The 23,044-nt window shown below is 40.3% G+C and overlaps 1 protein-coding gene across 3 annotated transcripts; it reads right to left on the bottom strand.

Annotated features, from left to right (window-relative positions):
* Window positions 1-635: 635 nt before the first annotated feature.
* On the bottom strand, window positions 636-22,054 carry XG (Xg glycoprotein (Xg blood group)). Of its 3 annotated transcripts, none has more exons than XM_083611113.1 (11): window positions 21,892-22,054; window positions 21,175-21,375; window positions 9,304-9,342; window positions 7,598-7,639; window positions 7,180-7,245; window positions 6,476-6,514; window positions 5,465-5,533; window positions 4,734-4,790; window positions 3,867-3,905; window positions 3,053-3,172; window positions 636-1,989 (listed from the first exon to the last, which is right to left on the bottom strand). In XM_083611113.1, exons 2-11 carry the CDS (start codon window positions 21,230-21,232, stop codon window positions 1,973-1,975), a joined length of 546 nt encoding a protein of 181 aa, XP_083467239.1. In that variant the 5' UTR covers window positions 21,233-21,375; window positions 21,892-22,054; the 3' UTR covers window positions 636-1,972. The 3 variants fall into 3 exon arrangements, with proteins under 3 accessions (XP_083467239.1, XP_083467240.1, XP_083467238.1); XM_083611114.1 differs by lacking the exon at window positions 21,892-22,054 and adding an exon at window positions 17,782-17,988 and having other exon boundaries at window positions 21,175-21,623; XM_083611112.1 differs by lacking the exon at window positions 21,892-22,054 and having other exon boundaries at window positions 21,175-21,615.
* Window positions 22,055-23,044: the final 990 nt, after the last annotated feature.

Genomic DNA, 23,044 nt, shown 5'->3' with positions numbered 1-23,044 from the left:
TTGAGAAAGGAATGTTAATAACCCACAATATTCAAGTGGTGTGTCTCCATGGGAACTAATTGTTAGAAGATTGCTTCCTGACACTGAGAAAGGGTTGTGGGGCACATATTTTCCCCTCCCAGATAAGAATGATGGAATCTTGGTTTGTGCATGGAAAGAAATAATAGAAAGGGTGGTTGGTTTTGAATCCAGAGAAGAACACAAAGGGCACTTCCAGACTGTCACCGTTTGACAATTTCAGGTTTCACAGTTACATTTAAACTCTCATGCAACAAACGTGTGCCCCCGCTGCTCTGAGAAGTGAGCATAACAACATTTAAAGACAATTACAGTATCTGACAAGGGCAATCTAGCCATTGCAAAATAAATTTATATAGCAAAGGAAGTACTTAAGAACATAGCAATTGAACCTTGGTATGAGAATTGGGGTGCTACAACTGCTCACCCTTTTGATGAAATATTGTAGGGTATGAACTTAAGTATCAAAACAAACAGATAAGGAACGGCTTCTAAGGCACAATGCAAACACCTGGCCTCACTTTAGATGGGCTGGGCTTGTTTATTCTGAGAATACTTTTTTGAAATATGGCTGAAGACCACACACAAAGGATTCCATTTCAGACTCTCTCTCTCTCTTTTACTTTTAATGTGCAGCATATTAATATATTTAAATACTTATTCCATTACAATAGTTCTTCATTTGGCACAATTGTTCACGTGCAGTTTAGGACAGAAAGGAAAACAACAAGAACATAATCCCCCCCCCCATAAATTCTGCAAATAATAGACAACTGATACACTAACAAAGATGGTCATGAGAAATCATTATGTATTAAAAATAGACAGAAAAGTCAGGGGTAGGGAAAAATCCCACCACCACTTTTAAATACAATATCCCTAAGCCAGAAACCCTTGAGCCCAGCTAGTTGCCTTGCGGATACTAGTAGAGTTTTTAACACTGCACAATGCACAATTCATTTTTTTTTATCATACCAGACTGAATCCAGATGGGAATGTGTATTCAGAAACATGTTTATTTGTTCATGTGGATCCACATATCTGATTGAGGGTTATTACTTGCGAGTGAAACCAATGTCTTTCATATCTCACAGATACCAATAGATTGAATTAATGAATTAAAGACTCGCTACCCTGTCCTTCCAGACAATTTACTAAAATCAGAAACCTCAAGAAAGTAACATTAGCAACCAAAATAGATCTAAAAAGCAGATTTTACTAAAAAGCAGAAGAAAATAGAATAGCCTTTGCCAAGTACTTAAGAGCATGCCACCAACAGTTAGATCTGGGGAGGTCATTCCATTGCCAGGGCAGCACAACCAAGAAAGCCTCATAGCCAGTTGTTATTCACTGAATATCTGGTGCTGGAAACTCCAAGACCAGGGTCTCCGTTATTGATTCTAATACACAGACAGGTTTATTGGGAATGCAGTTTTGTACATGCTCTGGATCTGATGCTTCATTTACTGACAAGGACATCTGCTGCTAAATAAAATATTACCAAAATACTTTAAAAATGCATTAGACTCATCCAAATAATGAGTAATGTCTGAACTGAGATAAATCACTTCATATTGCCATTACAAATATTTATTGATATTCTGATTGTCAGTGGCAAATAAACCTGCGTATTGCTCAAAGCTACCTCCAGGGTAGCGACCATGTTCCAATTACTCCCTGAGTAAAACAGAAAATATAGTTGAAAGACTTCCCCCCCCTACAAAGTATGACATTTAGAAACATTTTGTGTCATATTAATGAATAACTCTCATGTAGTTGTGTTCAATTAATTAGTCTCTAGCTTTGAAATATTGGTTAACAGTTTTCACTCAAGGAAAATGCCATATTACTGAAAACCTCAATGGGAGAATTTAAACATAAATGTAACATAGTGCGTGAGAGTTTATAGATGATCTTCTGGAGGTCAATATTTCTCAGTTGGTTTCTTGATGGTTTAGACAACTGCCCCACCTAAAATGAAAGATGTCATATCAATTTAAAATAGAGGCATGCATTACCCAAAGTGCAGTGCAATGCAAATACACTAACTAGGGAGAAAACCCCGTTGAACACAAGGGGACTTGCTTCCAAATAAAGACAAATGCAGAGGATTATGCTGCAAGCCCTTATAATTTGGTGAAATCCATGCACAGAACAGAGCCTATATGCTCAAAGGAACCATGAGTTTGTGTAACCACTGGTTTATCAAACTTTTACATGGCAATTGTATCTGCTGTGACTGCACTGGTAATTCTTCCAGTAAACCTGTCAAGTGTGCATTCCTAAACACAAGGGATATGCAGTGCTCTTTTTTTTCTTAAAAAAATGTTTAGGGGTACTCTAATTTTCCTACTCATATTGAAATACTGCCCCTCCATGCGTACCCCTGTGTCCCCTCAGAAAAAAAAGCACCGGGGATATGCAATTGTGAGCTTCCTAATTCATGTCCTTGAACACTTAATAACTTTATTTCATGTGTGTTTATGATTCCAGCCTTAATGCAGCTTAGAAATCTGGCATGATAGAAGTTGAAACCAGAAAGATTTATTCTAAATGTTAAATAGTATTTCTCAGCTGTAGTGTTTCTACTTTTGTAGAAAAGAATGCACTTTCCCCCACTCTCTTGAGTCTCTAGTTCTGGTATGGGTAATGCAGGGATTATTCTTCCCACCTCTGTTTGCTTGGAGAGTCAGATATCCCCAGTTATTCGGGAAGAGTCCAGAGTTCAATGTTAGAGCACACGCCTTGCATACCTAACATTCTGGGTTTAGGAATGTGACTCTCTGACAGTAGAGGTGGGAAATGCCTTAAAAAGAGTTGACAGAGTAAATAGTAAAAGGCTAAACTAGAGGTGGGCAGAAGGAATCTAGCAATAAATCTCTGGGTGAATTGAAGTAGATTGGCAAGAACAAAGAATCTCTAACTCATCTCTTCAGTTTTGAATTTTCATTGCAAGTGGTTTCATCCATTAGAACCATGATTATTTTTTAGTTCATCATAGCAAATATGTAACTCTTACTACAGTTATTCTTACCTCTCGGTTTAAAACAGTATCTCTTTTTCTTGTAAGCAGTGTAGCCCGCTATCGCCCCACAGGCTAACAGCACAACTGCAATCACAACAGGAGATGAAATCTGAGCTGCCGAACTATCCACTAGAGAGAAGGGGAGGAAACACATATTTCTCTTCTGAAATATACGAATATTCTGTTTTAAGTATAGAAACTGAACCAGCACACTATGGTAGTTTCACACATGTATATTTTAAAAATTATAATAATCCGTGTCAGGGTGGTCTAATATTGTTTGTTTACTTTAAGAAAGAGAGATCTGAGTAGAACTGCTCAAAATCACAATAAATGAAGCAATGACTGACTACCAGGCTTTGGGAAGGAGGTGTGAGGATCTGACAGAGTCTTAGAGCCCTCATACCTCCTTCCCAAACCCAGTATCTGCCAGTGAGGGCTGGGGGGCATCAAATGTTACCAAGGGCTACCAGAAAAGGCCGTGAGGGCCACATGCAGACCTCCCTGAATTAGAAGGGAAAGCAGCTACACAGGCCACCAACTGGAGCATGCTCTTGATCCATGTTGGGGACATAAATGGCTCCATCCACAGATAACGCCTTCACCTGACTGCTGCTTACTTCAAACCGCAACTCCAGGGGCAAATAAATGCCTGAGGCTGGGAAAGTGATTTTCAGCAGATGGGGGACCTCCAGCTACTTTTTATTTGAAATGAACATGGCCAGTTTAAGGCTGCTTTTTAAAAGCCCATTTATCGAAAAATGTACTTTGCTCCATAATATACTTCAACAATTTTTTTAAAAAAACTGTATGCTAGCCTTACCAGTGTTGCCACCTTGATTTGAAATGTGCTCGTTGCCCCCTGAAATGAGAGACAGCAACAAAAACATGATTTTGGGGGGAAGAGAAATAGAGAAATGTTAAAACCACACCAAGCTATTTAGCAAGATTTGGTTAAAAATACTCTGCTACAGTTATGCCAGTTATTAGGATGTTAGCTTAACCTTTTGTGCTTTCATTCTGTATCAGCAGTAAGAATAAGGATAATACATACTCCTCGGTCAATTACAACTTTTTGTAAACTCTTTGGCAGGACATTAATGTGGACATTAAGATGTTGCTAGGCCCCAACACAGGGACGCGGGTGGCGCTGTGGGTTAAACCACAGAGCCTAGGACTTGCTGATCAGAAGGTCGGCGGTTTGAATCCCTACGACGGGGTGAGCTCCCATTGTTCGGTCCCTGCTCCTGCCAACCTAGCAGTTCGGAAGCACGTCAACGTGCAAGTAGATAAATAGGTACCGCTCTGGCGGGAAGGTAAACAGCGTTTCTGTGTGCTGCTCTGGTTCGCCAGAAGCGGCTTAGTCATGCTGGCCACATGACCCGGAAGCTGTATGCCAGCTCCCTCGGCCAATAAAGCGAGATGAGCGCCGCAACCCCAGAGTCGGTCATGACTGGACCTAATGGTCAGGGGTCCCTTTACCTTTACCTAGGCCCCAACACAGATCAGCCTCAGCCACTAGGCTAAGGATGAGTTGAAGTCCAACAATATCTGGAAGGCCACAGTTTTCCCATCTCTAGTCTATGAATTTCTAAGAGTGCAGCTAAAATAATGCTGATGATATGTTGCTATGATATGTTGAGAGGAGGACTGTGAACCAGTGTGAAGGACCTGAATCACTCTAGGTTACCTGCTGGTCCTGGAGGTGGAGGTCTCCCATCGTTGAGATCCAAATCATTGAAATCACCTACAAATAATTAAAATTATGGTATTAGTCCTTTTCTCCAAAGTATCCTTCCCAGCTTTTGCCAGGATGAATGCTAATATTTTGCAAACATCTTTATTGGCTCAAAGGCAGTAACCTGCCTTCGGTCTATATCAACACCAGGGTTTCCCAAACTTAGGTCTCCAAATGTTTTGGACTACAACTTCCATCATCCCTAGCTAGCAGGACCAGTGGTCAAGGGTGATGGGAATTGTAGTCCAAAAACAGCTGGAGACCCAAGCTTGGGAAACCCTGATCTAGAGCTAGATATAAGAAATGAGCTAGCTTTAACCTCAAAGCATTCAGCTGGAGTCTGTTCAAAATCTACAATACTTAGCAGTCAGACAGACAGAAAATTGCTGTTCTAACAACAACAAAAATAGTACAACAATATATTTTCAAAAAGCACATATACTGTGAGATATGTGCTGTTTTTGCAGAATGACTCTGGTCTTCCCCAACCTGATCTATTCCAGATGTTTTGAACTACAACCCCCATCAGTTACCCCTCCAATAGCCTTAAGTGTGTCTCAAGACAGATCTCCTTATAATCACATCAGTCACTTTGCTCCTAAACTCAGTCATAATTATCAAAATATATAGGCAACTAATTGCTTGTTAAACAGCCTTTTGCATTTACCACAAATTATGCTTACCAGAATTAATATGGCTTCCTGGCTGTGGACGTGGACGAGGGTATGGCTGAGGGTTCGGAGGAGGACCATCTAGAAATGACAGGTACAATTTGAAGAAATGAAAAATCAAAACAAGGCATAGAAATCTTACTTGCTTGCTTTAGCTTTTGCTGGGCTTTTGTTCTAGAAATGCCTTGGTTTCCATCTTGAAAGGTTGAGCCTAACTGGTTTTACAAGGTTTCCCTTTCCTTTTTTAAAGTTTAGTTTAGTTAAAATCAGTCCTGATGATTATTCCTTTTTTAAAAGTTCACATAAATATCTGTGTTATGTTACAAAAACACAATATTGGACCATTGTGCTAAGGAAAAAAATGGCCAATTTACTTGTGTTCTGTTGATGCTTCTGTGTCGGTAGTGAGAGCACAGATGTGGTAACCACAAGAAGCTCATGCACCCATTATTCTTTGCAAATGGTATGGATGAAAAGTGCAAAACACACTAAGAAGCAAGAGTCTCAAACTTTTTCAATAGGGGATGCAACATATGAGTCTTCTGATGCAACGCATATTTAAGGCTGTAATCCTATGCACCTTGCCTGAGAATAAGGACTACTGAGCATAGTATGATTCCCAAGTAAACATTCCTAGGATTATAATATCTTGCTTGTATGGTGGTGCAAGGCCTACATACCTTCGTAAATTAACTACTCCATTTTTCTGTATTGCATCCTAAATATACCTGAAACTAGACTGAAGGTATTTTGTCAATTTTAATGTTGACCCTGATTTCGCCATCACAATGAGTTCATAAATTCATAGAATGCACATGCGAAAGGGCTAAAGTCTGATTCATAACCCTGTTAATACAGATTACATGGATTTAAATGAGTAATGCAGAATGTGTTTAGATGAATTTAAGTTAAATTAGCATTATGAGTTTAAACCCAACTAATCAGAGTTCATTGATTTGTGGATTTGGCTGAAAAAAATATGAAAAGATTACTGCAAAATGTAGGAGATGGACAAATACTTACCACCAGCACCTAGGGCATCTCCTAAGTGAAAGTCGGGATCTAAAAGAAATAAAAATATATTACAAATGGATGAGCATTATCAATGTAGATAAAATACCAGTTTTCAACAATGAATGAAAGCATTAAAATAGAAAACAAATATGAACAGTTATAACAGCCATCCCATGTCTACACCCAAACATTTCATCCCATCGTTTATAATCCATTAATTTTTCCATTATAATTTGGATATATAATGGATTCCATTAAATCCATTATAATTTTTTTAATCTAAAATTGGATAGGGATCCTACAGCCCTTCAGATATTATTGAACTTCAACTCCCATCAGCCACAGCCATCAATGGTCAGTGATGATGGGAATTGTCCTACAACATAAGGAATGCCACAGGTCCCCATTCCTTAGGCTAAAGTTTACTCTCTCTCTCTCTATATATATATATAGACACACACACACACACACACACACACACACACACACAACTACAACAGTACACAGTGTATTTCAGGGCTGATCTGATCCAGTCAGTCATGTTAAGAGAACATTTCCAAAAAAAATCTCATAATAACAGGGAAAACTTAGGATAAAACTTAGAAAAATACTAATCTAACGAATTTCCAAAACATTTATGCTTATATAACTCTAATTATCAGAAATAAACACTCTTTTTTTTTTTAGATTTTAAAAGTGAAAATAATTCTTACCATTGTTTCCGTTGCCACCTCCGTGTGGTCTAAGGTCAGGATACAGCTTAGGTCTGGAGTTGCCATCTATTAAACATTTCAAGAAGTGTATCCATGAAGAAAAACAAAATGGAAATCAGAATTAATGCTCCTTTTAAAAATCTGTATCCGGTCTTAACTATTAAATTTTAAATCTGCCTCATTAACAATGTAAATAATTCATTTCATTATTCCCTTGGCCACCTGAATGTGGTTCATATATTTTTATTTCCTTAGCAAGAGCATTGTTTTGACTTCCTTAATTTAAGGCAAGGGTCACTAGCCTTTATAGCCCATGAAACATATTTGAAGTTTTGGGAAAGTGCCTGATCACCAGACACAAAATGTCTACCACATCTAAAAGAGCATAAAAAGAGGGAGTATAATTATAGCAACTCACCCACTGAAGGCTTTTTGGTAGCTGGAGGAGGCTTTGGGGTACCTAACACGATTAAAATTAAAGTTAGTGCATCATACAGCTTATCAAAAGCAGGGGCAACTTGATATTATGTTTCTCAATCCAAGTGAGAAGATTAAGGTTGAAATTCTATACTTATTTAGCTGCAGGGCAGCACTTTCTTCTTTCACCTCAGGTGGCAAAATGGGACACACCACTCCTGACCTGTATATACGTTGCATTGTGATATACGATTGGCCTTTTCTTTCAAAGCAGGGGTTGGAAAGTCCAGACTTGAGGGCCAAATGTAGCCACCTAAGCCCCTCAGGGACTCTTCCCTGTTCCATGCCATCCTTATGCACTCTCACCTGACTGGAAGGTGTCCTTCTTGAACTGCAATACAGTGGTACCTTGGGTTAAGAACTTAATTCGTTCTGGAGGTCCGTTCTTAACCTGAAATTGTTCTTAACCTGAGATACTACTTTAGCTAATGGGGCCTCCTGCTGCCACTGCATCACCACCACACGATTTCTGTTCTCATCCTGAAGCAAAGCTCTTAACCCAAGGTACTATTTCTGGGTTAGCGGAGTCTGTAACCTATAGCGTCTGTAACCTGAAGCGTCTGTAATCCGAGGTACCACTGTAATGCCTCTTGCTTGCTGGGATGGAAGATGGAGGAGGTGTGTGTGTGTGTGTGTGTGTGTGTGTGTGTGTGTGTTAGAAACTTCTGACTTTTACATGGCTGAAATGTAGCCTGCCATGTAAGATTATCTTAAGTATTACGTTTGCCCAATTTTGCCTCAGGCCCCTTCTGCCACAGCGCCCAGGTGGTTCCCCATGCAGGAATGTGGTCCCTGGACTGAAGATGATGTTCCCACCCTTGCTTTAAAGTAGAAGGAACTCCCAATGGCCCCTCTAGATTTATATTTTGTCATCTCCCTTCTCCCAGATAGCAAGTAGCTGATGCTGGATACCCTTGATCCAATCAAGAAGAATCACACTTCATGGCTGGTAAAATTATGTTTAAAATGAAGAATTATTGGGCCAATATCCAACTGCATCTTCTGTAAATCCTCCTCCAAACTCTACTCCTGGGTAAAGAAGGTGCCATCCAGAACCCCAAACTCATTATTTGAGTTTCCTTGTGCTAAAAAAAGTTTGCTATTTAGATAGAAAGACGAGTTTCTAAAAAACAACAACCCCAAAAACAACAACAACATGTACACACAATGACATCTGTTGAAGGATTCTGGGAGGATTATGCATATGTGGTTCTCTGCATAGGTTCTTGTGTGGGAAGGAATAGCAAGGACAAATAGTTTAGGAAAAGTTAGGATATGCATAATTTACATACATGCTCCTTTGAATCCTAGATTTGGGTTTCGCTTTTGGTTGTGACCAGAAGAGGGAGATCTCCACCAAATCATATTAAACATGTTCTGCCTCTTTTTAAAATTTCTTTTAAAAATAAAAACAAGAATAAAAATAAAAATGACTAATCTTGAACTGCAGCATTTGTTTACTTCTTTTAGATCCTTTTGTTAATTGTGTGTTTTGTTTCTTCAGAAAATCTACCCAGGATTCCACATTTATTTCTGTACAATGATGTCCAGTTTTGCCATTGACTTAAGCTGAAAGAGGAGTCACTTCAGTTTGATGTGTAGATAAAAAACAAAATAATATTCAATTTTTTCCCCCAGGAATCTTACCTTTGTCAAGAGCATCCGCTAAGTCAAAGTCATCATTGCCTATCAAAAGAACACAATAATTTTGAAAGATATTGTAACAGAATGGAAAGTTTCAATCTGCCTTGTCTCCTCAGAATATCTGCCAAGGATTCTGGCCTGCTATAACAGCATGATGGCAGACGTGTAGCCTGAGCTTTATATAAAATTTGAAAGATTGTGGTTGCTCTGAGTTAAACTAGTCTGGAAGGAACCCAAAATGAACTTTCCCCTCCCCAACTTGATATTAGTAAAATTTATTTTCTATTCTGTTCCTAATGATTCCCATCATGGAATGTGCCTTCTTCCACAGCTGTTGCACTCAGGTCCCCTGGAAGATGGCATGACTGATGCAGTTGGCCCATTTGATTCAAAACAGGAACTCTCAGAAATGAAACATAATGATCTCATTTACAGAATCACACTAGCTTAATTCATCAGAATGAGCATGAAACATGTGATACAGCCTCTAGAGTCTAGAAAACAGTTTGCTGCAACTCAAAAAAGCTTGTTTACAAATTCCCAAAGTAAGCTTAATGGAAGTGTTTGAAAACAAGTATTTTGGTTTGCAGGTATTGTTTCCCTCCCAAAACAAAAAGGATGTTTTCAATGGTGCCATGATGCCAATGTGCCATCAAGATTTCTTCCTGAAGTCTTGAATTCTCTCCTCCTGTTGCATGGTGGCAAACCTCTTGAAACTAAAGGGACTTTCATAAACTGTGAATATTGGATAGTAGAAGATTATACCTGGCATCTTAAGATATGCTTAAGATATCCAATCAGGTATATTATAACTGTTTGCTCAGCACAGAGTTCAACTATGGAACTCACTCTCAGGGGAGGCAGTAATTCTGGTTTTGTCCCCATTCTCCTCTCTGCTGAACCCTACAACAGCAACACTGATACTAAGATGGAGGAAGGAAATAGTGCCACCCACTGAACTGGTTGTAGACAAGTGATGGTTGCCTGAAGGCAAACTGCAATTGTTCTACTAGACTGAAATTGTGAGGTTGTGTTCTGTTGGTGAAGCAGGCAAGCAAACAAGCAGGGATTTGAGGAGTTTCTGGGCCAGGATGGTGAAAACTGGGGGTGCCATACAAATTAGAAAGAACCGTTTAAACTTGGGCCCAAAGCAGAACTGACAAGTGCAATAGAAATGATTAATAATAATATGGATGCGGTGACATTGTTTCATTAAGACCTCTTCCTGTCTGTGCTCTAGTTAATCTGTAGTCTTTCCATCACTCTGCAAGTTAAGCAAATGAGGCATTAGGAAAGACAAAGCACTGTAGCACATAGGAAATGTGAAACGGTGAAATAATTCCACTTTAAGTGCCAATAGAACTGCAGCAGTATAAAATCTGATTGATGTATTCACATAACATTGAGGGGGAAGCAGAATCAAAATTGCTTTTAGCATAGCTACAGTTGCTGTGCAGATCAGGAGACAGCTACTAAAAAACAAACAAAACAAAGCTGCTACACTGAAAAACTTTACATTGTTTCTGATCAGAGTTGTGATGGCACTTTTTCCTAGCTTTGGTTTTTTTTTGCGATGGGGTGGGATTCTCTAGAGCCTATGCATTTATAATTCTGGATTGAATCTGAGGCTGAGTACATACCACATATTTAAAGTGCATCTTCCACCCTACAAAGAATCTTGAAAACTGTCATTTGCTTAAGGTGCTGGGAACCGTTGCTCTGTGAGAAGAAAACTACAGTCCCCATAATTATCAGATGGGGGTACTTTCAATGTATTGTGTGTATGTAGTCTTACATTCATTTTGGATCTGGAAAAATCAACAAGAAGTGACGTTTCTCATCCATTCTTACTTAATAACAATGTCTTCTGAATTGGGAAGAAGCCCAATTCAGTGACAAATTCATCTCTCCACACCACTTTTTTTTTTAATACCGTGAGTAGTTCACAGTCTCTTGGAAGTTGGACAGCCCTGCCATATATAAACAAATTTTAGATTTTAGTTGCTTTTCAGTGCCCAGCAAATGCCTGCTGTTGAGGGGAAAATGTTGATGTATCAATGTGCTAAAAGCCACACAGTGTTGTGAATAAATGTTCCGATATATTTTGTGCATGTGTGGTGAAATCACAGGGCCACAGGGTAAGAAATGGCACCTTGAGTTAAGTCAGAAAGTAGTGAACCACACTATGCATCGGGTATGTGTCAGAACCACAGTGCTTCAATAACAATCAGCCATAATAACCAACAACCATGCCAGCTCCTTAACTGTTCCTCTGAATCTGCCTCTAGAAAATATAATGTTAGGACAGTCTAATAAACTGATCTGGATGCTGAAGTAGTAAGATGTTATTGGATGCCCAAGACCCATCAGTCTTGATCAGCATGGCCAGTGATCAGTGGTGATGGGAGTTGTAGTCCAATACAGTGGCGTGCAGTGAAATTTTTCACAGGAGAATAGTTAGGGCCAGAGGCACAAGCTTGCAAGGGTAACCAATGCTCACCTTGGACATTGCAACATCCTGACACCGTGTGCATGAGCATTGTGCCCCCCTCCCTAGACTAGGCAGAAGCTTCACGAGCTTTGGGAAGGAGACACCAGAGGAACATTTAGGGGATTAGCCTAGTTCCCCTAGTCCACTGACGGCACACCACTGGTCCAATAACTTCTGGAGGACCACAGGATTCCCATACCCACCCTAGAGCATCCTTAGATTCCACTGACAAGCCATTAAATGCCTGAGGTCTGGGATCATTCAGTAAATCCCAGTGTGGTGATGCAAGGACAGATTACACTAGAAGCTGCAGGTGATGTCATCAATGTAAAAGGCCATAGGTCAGTAGTAGGCCATTTGCTTTGCATGCAAAGAAGGTCTCAGGCTCAATCCCATACCTGAATGGCATCTCCAGGTAGGGCTGAGAATGACCAGCATGTGAACCCTAGAGAGCTGCTGTCAGTGTAGACCATACTGAGCTGGATAGACCAATGGGTCTATTAAGTATAAGGTAGCTTCCAGTGCTCCTAATTCAAATGCTTGGAGTCATGCAGACAGTGAAAATGGATTGGTAAAAATAGTCCTTTTCCGATAACAACAGACAATCTCACCAAAAACATCTACTCTGTGGAACATCTGTACATACCCAAACAGCAGAGCGCCAGTTTCTTTTTATTGCACTGCTTTGTTCCAACAAATCTGTGTTGAACAGCGGATGAATATTTTGAAAAGCCAGCAATATATTCTGTCTAAAGGGAAACTCATACCCTCCAACAGTTCACCAATTACAATAGGGACGTCCCATTCCATAATGATAACTTTACTATTTATATGCCACACATCTTACTGGGTTGCCCCAGCTACTCTGAGCAGCTTCCAACATATATATTAACAAATAATAATAATTTTTTTTTAATTCCCTTCAGATGGCTCAAAGGTTGGATAACTCCACACCCTCCAACATTTCTCCAATGAAAATAGAGACATCCTTAGGAAAAGTTGGACTTTCCGGGATCAAATCAGAAACCAGGACAGTTTATTTAAATCAGGGGTGTCCCTGGAAAATTAGGACAATTGGAGGGCCTGGAAACTATCCTGAAAATCTGGCAACATGAGTAGGGTTGCTTTCTAATGACAAAAAATGGAACATGGGCAGCTTCAGTGAATGAAAAATGGGTAATCATTCTCCTCTCCAGTGATTTTTGCTCTGGAGTATCCGTATTTTAAAACTGGAGGAAATAGGATGTGATAAGTGACTTCCTGGATGACACAAGCACCTCATTACTCAGTTCCCTCTAGACACTGTTATCGAGGCAATTTGCATGGCAATCTCAATAGGTACCTCATTACTGGCTTTTGAGCGGTTCTGCAGTTGGAGTGCAGGAAAATGCAACTTTGTGAGGAAAATGGCTATGTTGACACAGAAGATAGAGGCATGCAGGGCACTCAAAGAAGAATCACACACATACATTCATGGTTTGGGGGAGCAAAGTCTATTATTAGGGCATCAATGATTTAATTCATGCTATATTGAATTTTAATATACTGTGATTAACAGCCGGAGGAGATAATGAAGCAGAAGGAAAAAAACAGAGAGCAACCACAGTCTCTCAGTATCCTTGCTGCAGTATGAAATTGTATCCTTTGTCTTATCTAAGAGTGAGAATTGCAAGGGAATATAGAAATAAATTCTGGGGAAACAGGTGGCCCTTTATGCAATATTGTCAATAAAATAATTACCTCCCACAAAAGCAAATTCAGGTAGGTTTTGAGTTTTTATAAAAGAAATGTTGTAATTTTCTGCTAAGTTCTATTTACTTGTGGAATATTATGATCTGAAGGTTTTTAAAAATAAAAAACAGTTTTGTTGATCATTGTTAATAATGGATATATATATATATATATATATATATATATATATATATGAATAGTATCCTTTATAGCACCACCAAAGTCTGCTTTGTTCATTTTGTTCAGGAGAGTCACTACAAAGAAGCAATGATAGATGATGATAGATAGATGATGATAGATAGATGATAGATAGATAGATGATAGATAGATAAGAAAAATGACATTGCAATGGGGGTATGGTGCAATCCTGCATTATTTCTCTTTCTTTCATAGCTTTATCTGTGGGCAAGCGCACACAAAAATGTCACACTTTAAAAACAGCTTCAAGCTGCACAGGTAGCAGGATCTGTGACATCACAGGTATTATCAACAGTCAAAGAACAACCAACTGCATTTCTGTTACTGAAACGTAGAATGGCAGGCCTTTGACCCTTCCTGTTTTGCGGTCTCTCCCCCACTTTAGCTCCTCATTATTTGCTTAGAAGTTACAGAAGCACAGACTTGGAAGGGACTATGGGCCTCATCAAATCCAACCTCGTATTCATGCAGGAACCTTGTAACATATCCAATCATGGAAATGGTTTCAGCTGGGTGCGTTTTCCTAAAATGAGCATGTACTACGGACAGGGAAAACAGGTTGATCAGCAGCATTGTCAACAGCCACTTAAGACAGTGGCTCATAAGCCAAGGGAAGAGAAGACAATGATAAAGAAGAGTGAAAGAGGTGGCTTATGATTCAGAGGCCATGACTAATTTCCAAGAGGATGGCAGGCACAGACTCATGAACATGTCCCTTCCTCACCAGCAGGTTGTCAACATGACTCATCATCTTGAAGCCAAGAGGTGAGATTGGCATTCATGATGACGTTTAAATGACACTTAAAGATTGGGACTTTGAGAGAAAGGTGTGGAACATGTGACTGCAGTCCTCATGTCAGCTTTTTAGTGCCCTAGATGTGTATTTGATACTGTGCTTGAAGCAGAGTCTAGTTTGGACCAAGGATAATGGATATCCAGATGTAGATAGATAATGAAATAATGTAGATAGATAATGAAATAGTTTCCAAAGCAATCAGGATACAGCAAGCAGGGCTATCAGGTATATGTGGACCTGAAACAGAGGGTTGACAGGACTTCACTGTGGAGCATGGACTATTTGGAAATAATCTAGTCCTATGTTTGGCCTTGGGGACCTGACATTTTAGGGAACGGTGGGCACTCAAGTCAAGTGCAAATCAGTAGTATCAAAAAGAAGTATTGGTAATGAGGTTTCACTACAAATAGTCCCTCAAGAGGAGATCACGGAAATCCTAAAGCAGACTATGGAGTCTGACATAGGAGCAATATACATTATTATTATTAGTCGTCGTCATCGTATAATACCACCCTTCATCCAAAGATCTCAGGGCAGTTCACAACATAAAAATACAACTGTTGAATTGAATATGTCCTATAAAATACACCATTCAATATTCAGGCTGCATTTGAAAACTGAAGTCTTACAAAGTGTCATGAACAGGCAACTCCCCGTCTAATTTTTTTGTAGAACAAGAAAGTCCACATACCAAACTTAATGAGACACTGTGGATTATCATTCTTCACCTACTCGGATGAACTTTCTTCTTCTCTGGAAGACTGTCATCCTTTCAGTCATTCATTAGTTATGTGATAAACTGAAAAGCTTGTCCAGCACACCAGTTTTCAGGCAATTATCATTCATTTCAGAAAAATTGGACTAACTTTTGTAAATTAGGACTGTTAGCATTAATGAATTAAGTTTTAATATGCATGAGTCAGAAAAACAGCTTGTTCAATAATGCTCAAGACGAAACACTAGATCAGGAGTTTCCAAGCCACCTAATAGAGCTGTATGGATAATGCACCTATATTAATACAAATATCACTTTTTTTGGCAAGAACTTGCATTCCTCTCTCTTCTCATTCTGGTAAAGACTTTCACTTGCAATTCAGAGTTTGCAAAGAGAATCTGTTCATTGCAGGCCTTGGGTTGTTTCTGCTTCCATAGTTTGTAATAGCAAAGCCATGCCTAGGCCTATAATCTTGCTGGATTTTTACTCCTGCCTCTGCCCTCTCCCTCCACTGCATGCAAAAATAAAAATGCAAACTCATGAGATTACCTACAGATGATTGGTACTATTGGAAGTCTGAACTCATTACATTATGTATTTAAAAAGCTTGTTGGTGCTTTTTTAAAAAAATGAAAATGAAAATATAGCAGTACTGATTATAATGCTAATAAGCAGCTTCCAGATTGCAGTAAAAGGGCTTGACGTTTTAAAAAAAATGCAAAATGAATATGACCAAGTTGTACAATCCTCTTTTGTAAGCATTCTTTTTACCCAAATGTGTAATTTAAAGGTCTAATAATTACAGCTGAATACACTTCCGTTAAGTAGACTTTCTAACAGAAAGAGGTGGCCACCTCAGGAAGCTGATGTTGGGTATAATGGAAAGGCAGCAAAGGGTTCTCTCCTGCCCCCTGCCCCCTTAATGTATCATTTTTATGTGTTATTGCTTGTGGGATTTTCTGCCTCAAGGTGCCAAAATAATGTGGCCAGCCTTGGGTAAGGTTCACCATGACTAGAGATAAGACATTTTGCCGCCTGAAGCAGAGCAACAAATTCTTCCTTAAGTTGCATACACACCATACATTTAAAGCACATTCTCCCCACCCCCAGCAAAAAACATGGGAACTCTAGTTTATTCCTCACAGGGCTGTAAGTCCAGCCATTTAACAAACTACAGTTCCCAGAATTCTTTTGAAGGAGGGCATTTTCTTTAAATTGTTATACATTCTTAAAATGTATGTATGCAGCCTCAGTGAAAGAAGGTTCTGGACTTACTCCCAAATATGTGTTGATGGGAGTTCAGCTTAAATTAGGGTTACCACACAACCAGAATTTCTGGAATACTGCAGCTGCAAGCAGTGTCCGGGTGGAAATCAGGAAAAAGTTCAACTACTTTTCTGTCCAGATGTTAACTTTTTCAAATATGGCAACCCCAGCTTAAATAAGACCAAATATTGTGTTTGCCGATGTGCTTCGTGATAATGTTCTGGTCCAATGAAAAAGTTAACACCACATGATACAAAGAACCACAGCTGGTTGATGTTTACATCTTAGAGCTATATAGCTGGAAAATGGCTCCTTTGTTGGAAATGAACTGCAAAATAATGAAAATAATATTTGTTGTTGTTGTTTATAATCCAAAGAAATGACCGGGCCACATCACTTATGTATATCTCTTACAGAACTGAGCATTCTAATTATTATTAATTTTAGATGCCCCTGCTCTAACCAGAGGCGGCGCTTGCTGCTCTGGCACCCGGAGCGGCACAAATACTGTGCACCCAGGGGCGGGGCCATGGGGGCGGGGTGAGCATTCCAGGGGGCACCACGGCAAGTGTCCCAGGGGGCGAGCTGCCCATGGGGGGTGTAGCGAGCCACCCATGGCGGGCTGTTTCCTGGGCGGGGGGGAGGGAGACACGCTGCTGTGCTAGCAGCCTTCCTCCCTTCCCTCTTCCTTTTGACAGCTCAGGGGAGGCTCGCCCCCCCCCCCAGAAGCAGCCCAGGAGCAGGGGGCAATGGCGTGTCACCTGCCCACACTCCCAAGCTTCCTCCAAGCTGTCAAAATGAAGGGGAGAAGGCCGCTGATAAAGTGTAGCAGCTTTGCCCCTTCCCCTGACGGCTTGGGGTAGGCTTCGGAGTCGCAGGCAGGTGGCTTACCGAATGTCACCCCCCCTCAGTGATGACACCCAGGATGGGGCCCACCACCACCTCCCTTTCCTCCACCCCTGGCTCTAACTATCATAGACATGTGTTTGAAAGTTTATTTTTCCTTATTGGAGAAATACGTACGTACCAGGGGAAATAGAAGCCTTATTAAAATCTGAATCTTCTAACCTGTTTGAATTATCTTATTCAGTCATTTTCTTTTCTAGCCATCCCCAGGATTTTATTTACTTAACAACATTTACAGACTGCTGTTCAAGTGAAGCTTATTCAGAAGGCAGCTTGCAACAACTTAAAATACTTTTTTAAAAGCTCCTACATAAAAGCTATCGTTAAAACAACAAACATGCAAACTGCATACAAGCAAAAGTAAGAAACTGCCATTACCCTTAAATGCCAAGTGGAATGAAATAATCTTCAGATGTCCACTGAAGGTGACCATAGGGCATCTTTGGGGATATTAATCCACAACTCTGGAACCAATAGAGAAAAAGACCTGCTCCTCGGGGATGATCTCAACCATCTCACCTTCCTAAAGGAGGGAAGCTGGAGCAGGCTCTTAGCTCACAAGAGCCTGAAGGCCCTGGTGGCTTCCTATGCAATTACTCCCTGATACACCCAGAATGCAGAGGTCTGTAAACAAACTGTTTGCCAATATGGATGTTTTAGATGTATTTTCACCAGCTTATGAGTGTCAAGAGATGGGGAGCTATGTTCTGTACCAGCTGTTGCTTCAGAACAATTGTCAAGAGCAGCCCAATGGGTTTAAACCAATGTGGAGATCACAGAGGTAGGAATGTGGGCAAATCTCTTCCAGCAGCAGGAGGTGGAGCTGGCAAAGTAATATGTTGCGTACGGGGCACTCTTGTCCACATCTACCATCTGATGGTTGGAAGAGCACCACCACCCACCCCAAAGTTTTAGAGAGAGAGAGAGAGAGAGAGAGAGAGAGAGAGAGAGAATCTGTATCTTTTCATCCTAGGCATAAAATGCAGGAAGGACCACATCATCAACAAATTACGAGCCTATTGGGGCTTAATGCTTCATTGACCACCCCATGCCAGATGTGAAAATAGCCACAAGGCGGGACCGGATGGACTGACTTCCAGATACTATAGATCCTTGAAGGATTGGATAGTGCAACCTCTGAAGGAAGTCTGCAATGAGATTTTGGAAGGGAAAAAGGCACCAGAATCGTGGAAAGAGGCCTACATTACACTTATACCGAAAACAGAGACTGAAAAGACTCAACTTAAAAACTACCGTCCCATATCCTTATTAAATGTGGATTACAAAAACTTTGCTGACATTTTAGCCAAGAGATTGAAAAGAGTATTGATTGAAGAGATACATAAGGACCAAGCGGGCTTTCTGCCGGGAAGACACATATCTGACAATTTGAGGAATGTAACTGACATTTTGGAAAAGCTAGATGTGGATATAAATACTAAAGCTGTTCTGATATTTGTGGACGCGAAGAAAGCCTTTGACAACATTTCTTGGAGTTTTATGAAGAAGAATCTACAGGGTATGGGGGTAGGCCAAGGTTCTGAAAACGGTATAGGTGCAATATACTCTGAACAAAAGGCCAAATTAATTGTAAATAATGTGGTTACGGAACAATTTAAGATTGAAAAAGGGACACGACAAGGATGCCCAATTTCCCCTTTACTTTTTATATCGGTCCTGGAGGTTTTGCTGAACATGATTAGAAGGGACCGGTTGGTTAAAGGTATACAGGTCGGAGCCAAACAGTATAAACTGAGAGCTTTTGCAGATGATCTAGTTTTGACGTTACAGGAGCCAGAATCTAGTACTAAAAGAGTTTTAGAACTAATTCAAGAATTTGGTCAGGTGGCAGGATTTAAATTGAATAAGACCAAAACTAAGGTTTTAGAGAAAAATATGACATTGTTTGAAAAAGAGAAATTTCAGAATGAAACAGGTCTGTCTGTGGTGAGGAAGGTGAAATATCTGGGGATTAATATGACATCTAAAAATGGGAACTTATTTAAAAATAACTATGAGAAATGCTGGTCAGAAGTGAAAAAAGATCTCGAAACATGGTCAAATTTGAAGCTTTCCTTGATGGGTCGAATAGCAGCTATAAAGATGAATGTATTGCCTAAAATGTTGTTTTTGTTTCAAACATTACAAATTGTGGACAAGATGGAATGTTTTAAGAAGTGGCAGAAAGATATTTCTAAATTTGTCTGGCAGGGCAAGAAGCCTAGGATAAAATATAAGATTTTGACTGACGCAAAAGAAAGGGGTGGCTTCGCCCTGCCAGACTTCAGACTCTATTATGAGTCAGCAGCATTCTGCTGGTTGAAAGACTGGCTGCTTCTTGAAAACACAGACATTTTGGATTTAGAAGGTTTTAACAATGTGTTTGGATGGCATGCATATTTGTGGTATGACAAGGTTAAAGCTCATAAAGCGTTTAAGAATCACATCGTTAGGAGATCTCTGTTTAATGTTTGGACTAGATATAAGGATTTACTGGAAAACAAAACCCCAAGGTGGTTGTCACCAATGGAAGCGAAAGCTCAGAAAAAACTCAATATGGAGGCCAGTTGGCCAAAATATTGGGAAATTTTGGAGCAAGAAGGAGATAGACTGAAATTGCAGAGTTTTGAGAAATTAAAAAACAAAGTCCGAGACTGGTTACATTATTTTCAGATAAGGGAGGCATACAATTTGGACAGGAAAATTGGCTTCCAGGTGGAAAAATCTAAATTAGAAACAGAAGTGCTAGAACCTAAAACTAAGATTATGTCAAAAATGTATAACTTGCTGCTGAAATGGAATACACAGGATGAAACGGTTAAGTCAGCTATGATTAAATGGGCACAAGATCTTGGACATAACATCATGTTTGCTGATTAGGAACAGTTATGGACCACAGGTATGAAATTCACGGCATGTAATGCCTTAAGAGAGAATATTATGAAAATGATATACAGGTGGTACATAACCCCAGTCAAGCTTGCAAAAATATATCATTTGCCCGATAATAAATGCTGGAAATGTAAGGAAGTGGAAGGTACATTTTTTCACCTATGGTGGACGTGCCCAAAGATCAAGGCCTTTTGGGAAATGATTTATAATGAAATGAAAAAGATATTTAAGTATACTTTCCTGAAAAAACCAGAGGCTTTCCTCTTGGGTATAGTCGGCCATTTGGTGCCAAAGAAGGACAGAATCTTTTTCATGTATGCTACAACGGCAGCAAGAATACTTATTGCAAAGCACTGGAAGACTCAAGATTTACCCACTCTGGAAGAATGGCAGATGAAGTTGATTGACTGTATGGGACTGGCAGAAATGACCGGCAGAATCCGCGACCAGGGAGAAAAGTCAGCAGAAGAAGATTGGAAGAAATTTAAGGAATATCTACAGAAATATTATAAAATTAATGAACTTTGAAAAGATGTTGGTTTGAACTTTGGTGGTCTCCAGCTGTTATGATAAAGACAATGGGGATCATAATTGTTTCTGTTACTAAATTTAAAAAAAAAAAGTTGAGTGGAAAATAAGGTGATATTTTAAAAGGAATGTTAAGAGATTAGGATTTGCTGAATTAACAAATTGAACTAGAGAACAAGAAGGGGAGGTATGAGGAAGTCAAAGAAACATGTGACTGAAAATTGTTATTGAAACTGAATTGTTTTTAATATTTTTCTTTTTCTTTTTCTTTTTGTCTTTATATAAAATTGGAAAATTTAATAAATATTCATTTAAAAAAAAAAAAAGAAAATAGCCACAAGGGCTTCTTACCTGTGACCGTGAGCAGAAAGCAACCTGCACACAAAAGGGCAGCTGCCAACTTCACCATGGCCTTGCTTGTCTTCCTTTTGTCTGAAGTGGATAAAGGAGTCACAGCTCTACAGTTCCTTTCCTTGTTTCGTTAAGAAGAAAGACCCCCACGCAGATGATGACTGTATACTCCCATGAACCGCTTGTGGTCTCGCAGGTGTCCTACCAAGAAGCCCACGTCACACGCAGGAGAAAAGGTTTGGAAGGCATCAAAAGCTGATCGCAAAGTATCTCAAACAAACACTTGGCAGCTGCATTATACAACACCCACATCTGCATCCATTCACCTATGAGCAAGAGGCATGTAGATTCAGGAAAAGGGAGGGATCAGCTGTTTGCAGCCAGTCAAAAAGCACAAATTAAGGCTTTCCCCAGTTCACCTCCCTTCCCACAGAGAAGACACTCAGCGTTCGGAAATAATTGTCATATGATTAAGCAGCCAAGCAGGGTGTGGCATAAGTATGCATTATGCTAATCCCCAGCAGAAGGAAAATGTCTGTGAAGTAAGCTCAACCAACTTGTTGTAAAATCACCAGAGAGCTGTGGGTCACATCTTTGCTTTGCAGAGAATGAGTGCAAAGCGTCAAGGAGGATCCTCTTGTTGAATTCCCCATCTGTTATTACAATAGTTCAGACAGAGAAAGGATGGAACGAAAGCCCAAACTATACACAGGCTACCTGTAAACAAGCTGTCAAAACATGTCCTGGCCATCTGTAGGTGTTGCACCGCAAGAACTTGAAAAGCTCCCTGATTGAAAGCTTGGTTCACTCAGCTGCTCATGAATCATAAGATTCAACTGGAAAAAAGGGAGCAGAGTTTCTTCACATTTTGACTAGCAGCAGAGCTTGCATGTGACAAAGCACAGAACAAGAAATAACTTGGAATTAACATGCTGCAAAACAGCAACTTAAGTTGCACATTATACAGCCAACCATTTAGTGCCAAGATGCAGGGTGATCATGTAAGATTAGTTTTGAGTAGGCATGAGTAGTTTTGGCAGGCTTATGCTTTCCGATAATGCCGCCCTCTTTAAAAGATCAACAGTGCTGAATATACTGCTGTGGAGAGTCAAGCCATGTTTGTCTTCAGTGCATTTTATGACTATATATATATATATATAGACATAAACATATAGACACCCCCACAGTCTTTCCTGCAAGGAAATCAATGCTGAGATACATATTTCTCCCCATTTTATCTTCACAGTAACCCTGCGAGGTAGGCTAGGTGGACAGATAGGACTGGCTTAAGATCATAAAGGTAGCTACAATCCAAGGCCACTAGCCATGTGTGATCACCTGGGACTCGGGCTTGGAACCAGAGGAGACTCAGTCTGCACCGGATCCTTTGCCTCAGGCATTATCTGAGGCCTGATCCTGAAGAGTCCCAGTCTGCACAGGTTCCCCTGCAACAAACACCAGCTGGGCTGAGTCAGGAGCCTGAGCCAGCCCTGGCTCCAGATGCGGGGATTACCTCATTGCCTTCAGCTGGGCCATCACTTACAGCTGCTCTACTACCAGTTTGGTCAGGGGAGGCTGAGGCGGCCCCTGGGTTTAGTAACCCACCAATGTCTCCCGCTGCAAGAGACTAAGGTCTAAGAGAAGGAGCGACCTGAGTACTCACAGGAGGAGTGCTCGCCTTCTGGCGAAACAGGGAGGTGAGTCACCAGGGGATCAGGACCAGCCACTACCCTGACAAAAAGGCTGTTGGACCTTGCCCCACGTTGCGGGAGCAACATTGCTGTATGTTAGATCCTGCCTGAGATTCTGTACCTGTCCTTGCCTGGTTTCCTGCCTTGTGTCCTGCCTTGGCCCTGTTGGACTGACTCCC

Source organism: Podarcis filfolensis (genome assembly GCF_964270895.1).
Source record: "Podarcis filfolensis genome assembly, chromosome: 4".
Classification (NCBI taxonomy): Eukaryota; Metazoa; Chordata; class Lepidosauria; order Squamata; family Lacertidae; genus Podarcis; species Podarcis filfolensis.
The sequence above is the reverse complement of the archived record's forward strand: the minus strand, read 5'-3'. Positions and strand labels throughout refer to the sequence as shown.

What these genes read in the sequence shown, in the direction of transcription:
- XG (XM_083611113.1), bottom strand. Translation starts at nt 21,232, where the DNA reads ATGGTGAAGTTGGCAGCTGCCCTTTTGTGTGCAGGTTGCTTTCTGCTC. An exon ending in CTTTCTGCTCACGGTCACAG is followed by an intron (nt 9,343 to 21,174) that starts GTAAGAAGCCCT and finishes TTCTTTTGATAG; the next exon opens with GCAATGATGACTTTGACTTA. An exon ending in TACCAAAAAGCCTTCAGTGG is followed by an intron (nt 7,246 to 7,597) that starts GTGAGTTGCTAT and finishes AATGTTTAATAG; the next exon opens with ATGGCAACTCCAGACCTAAG.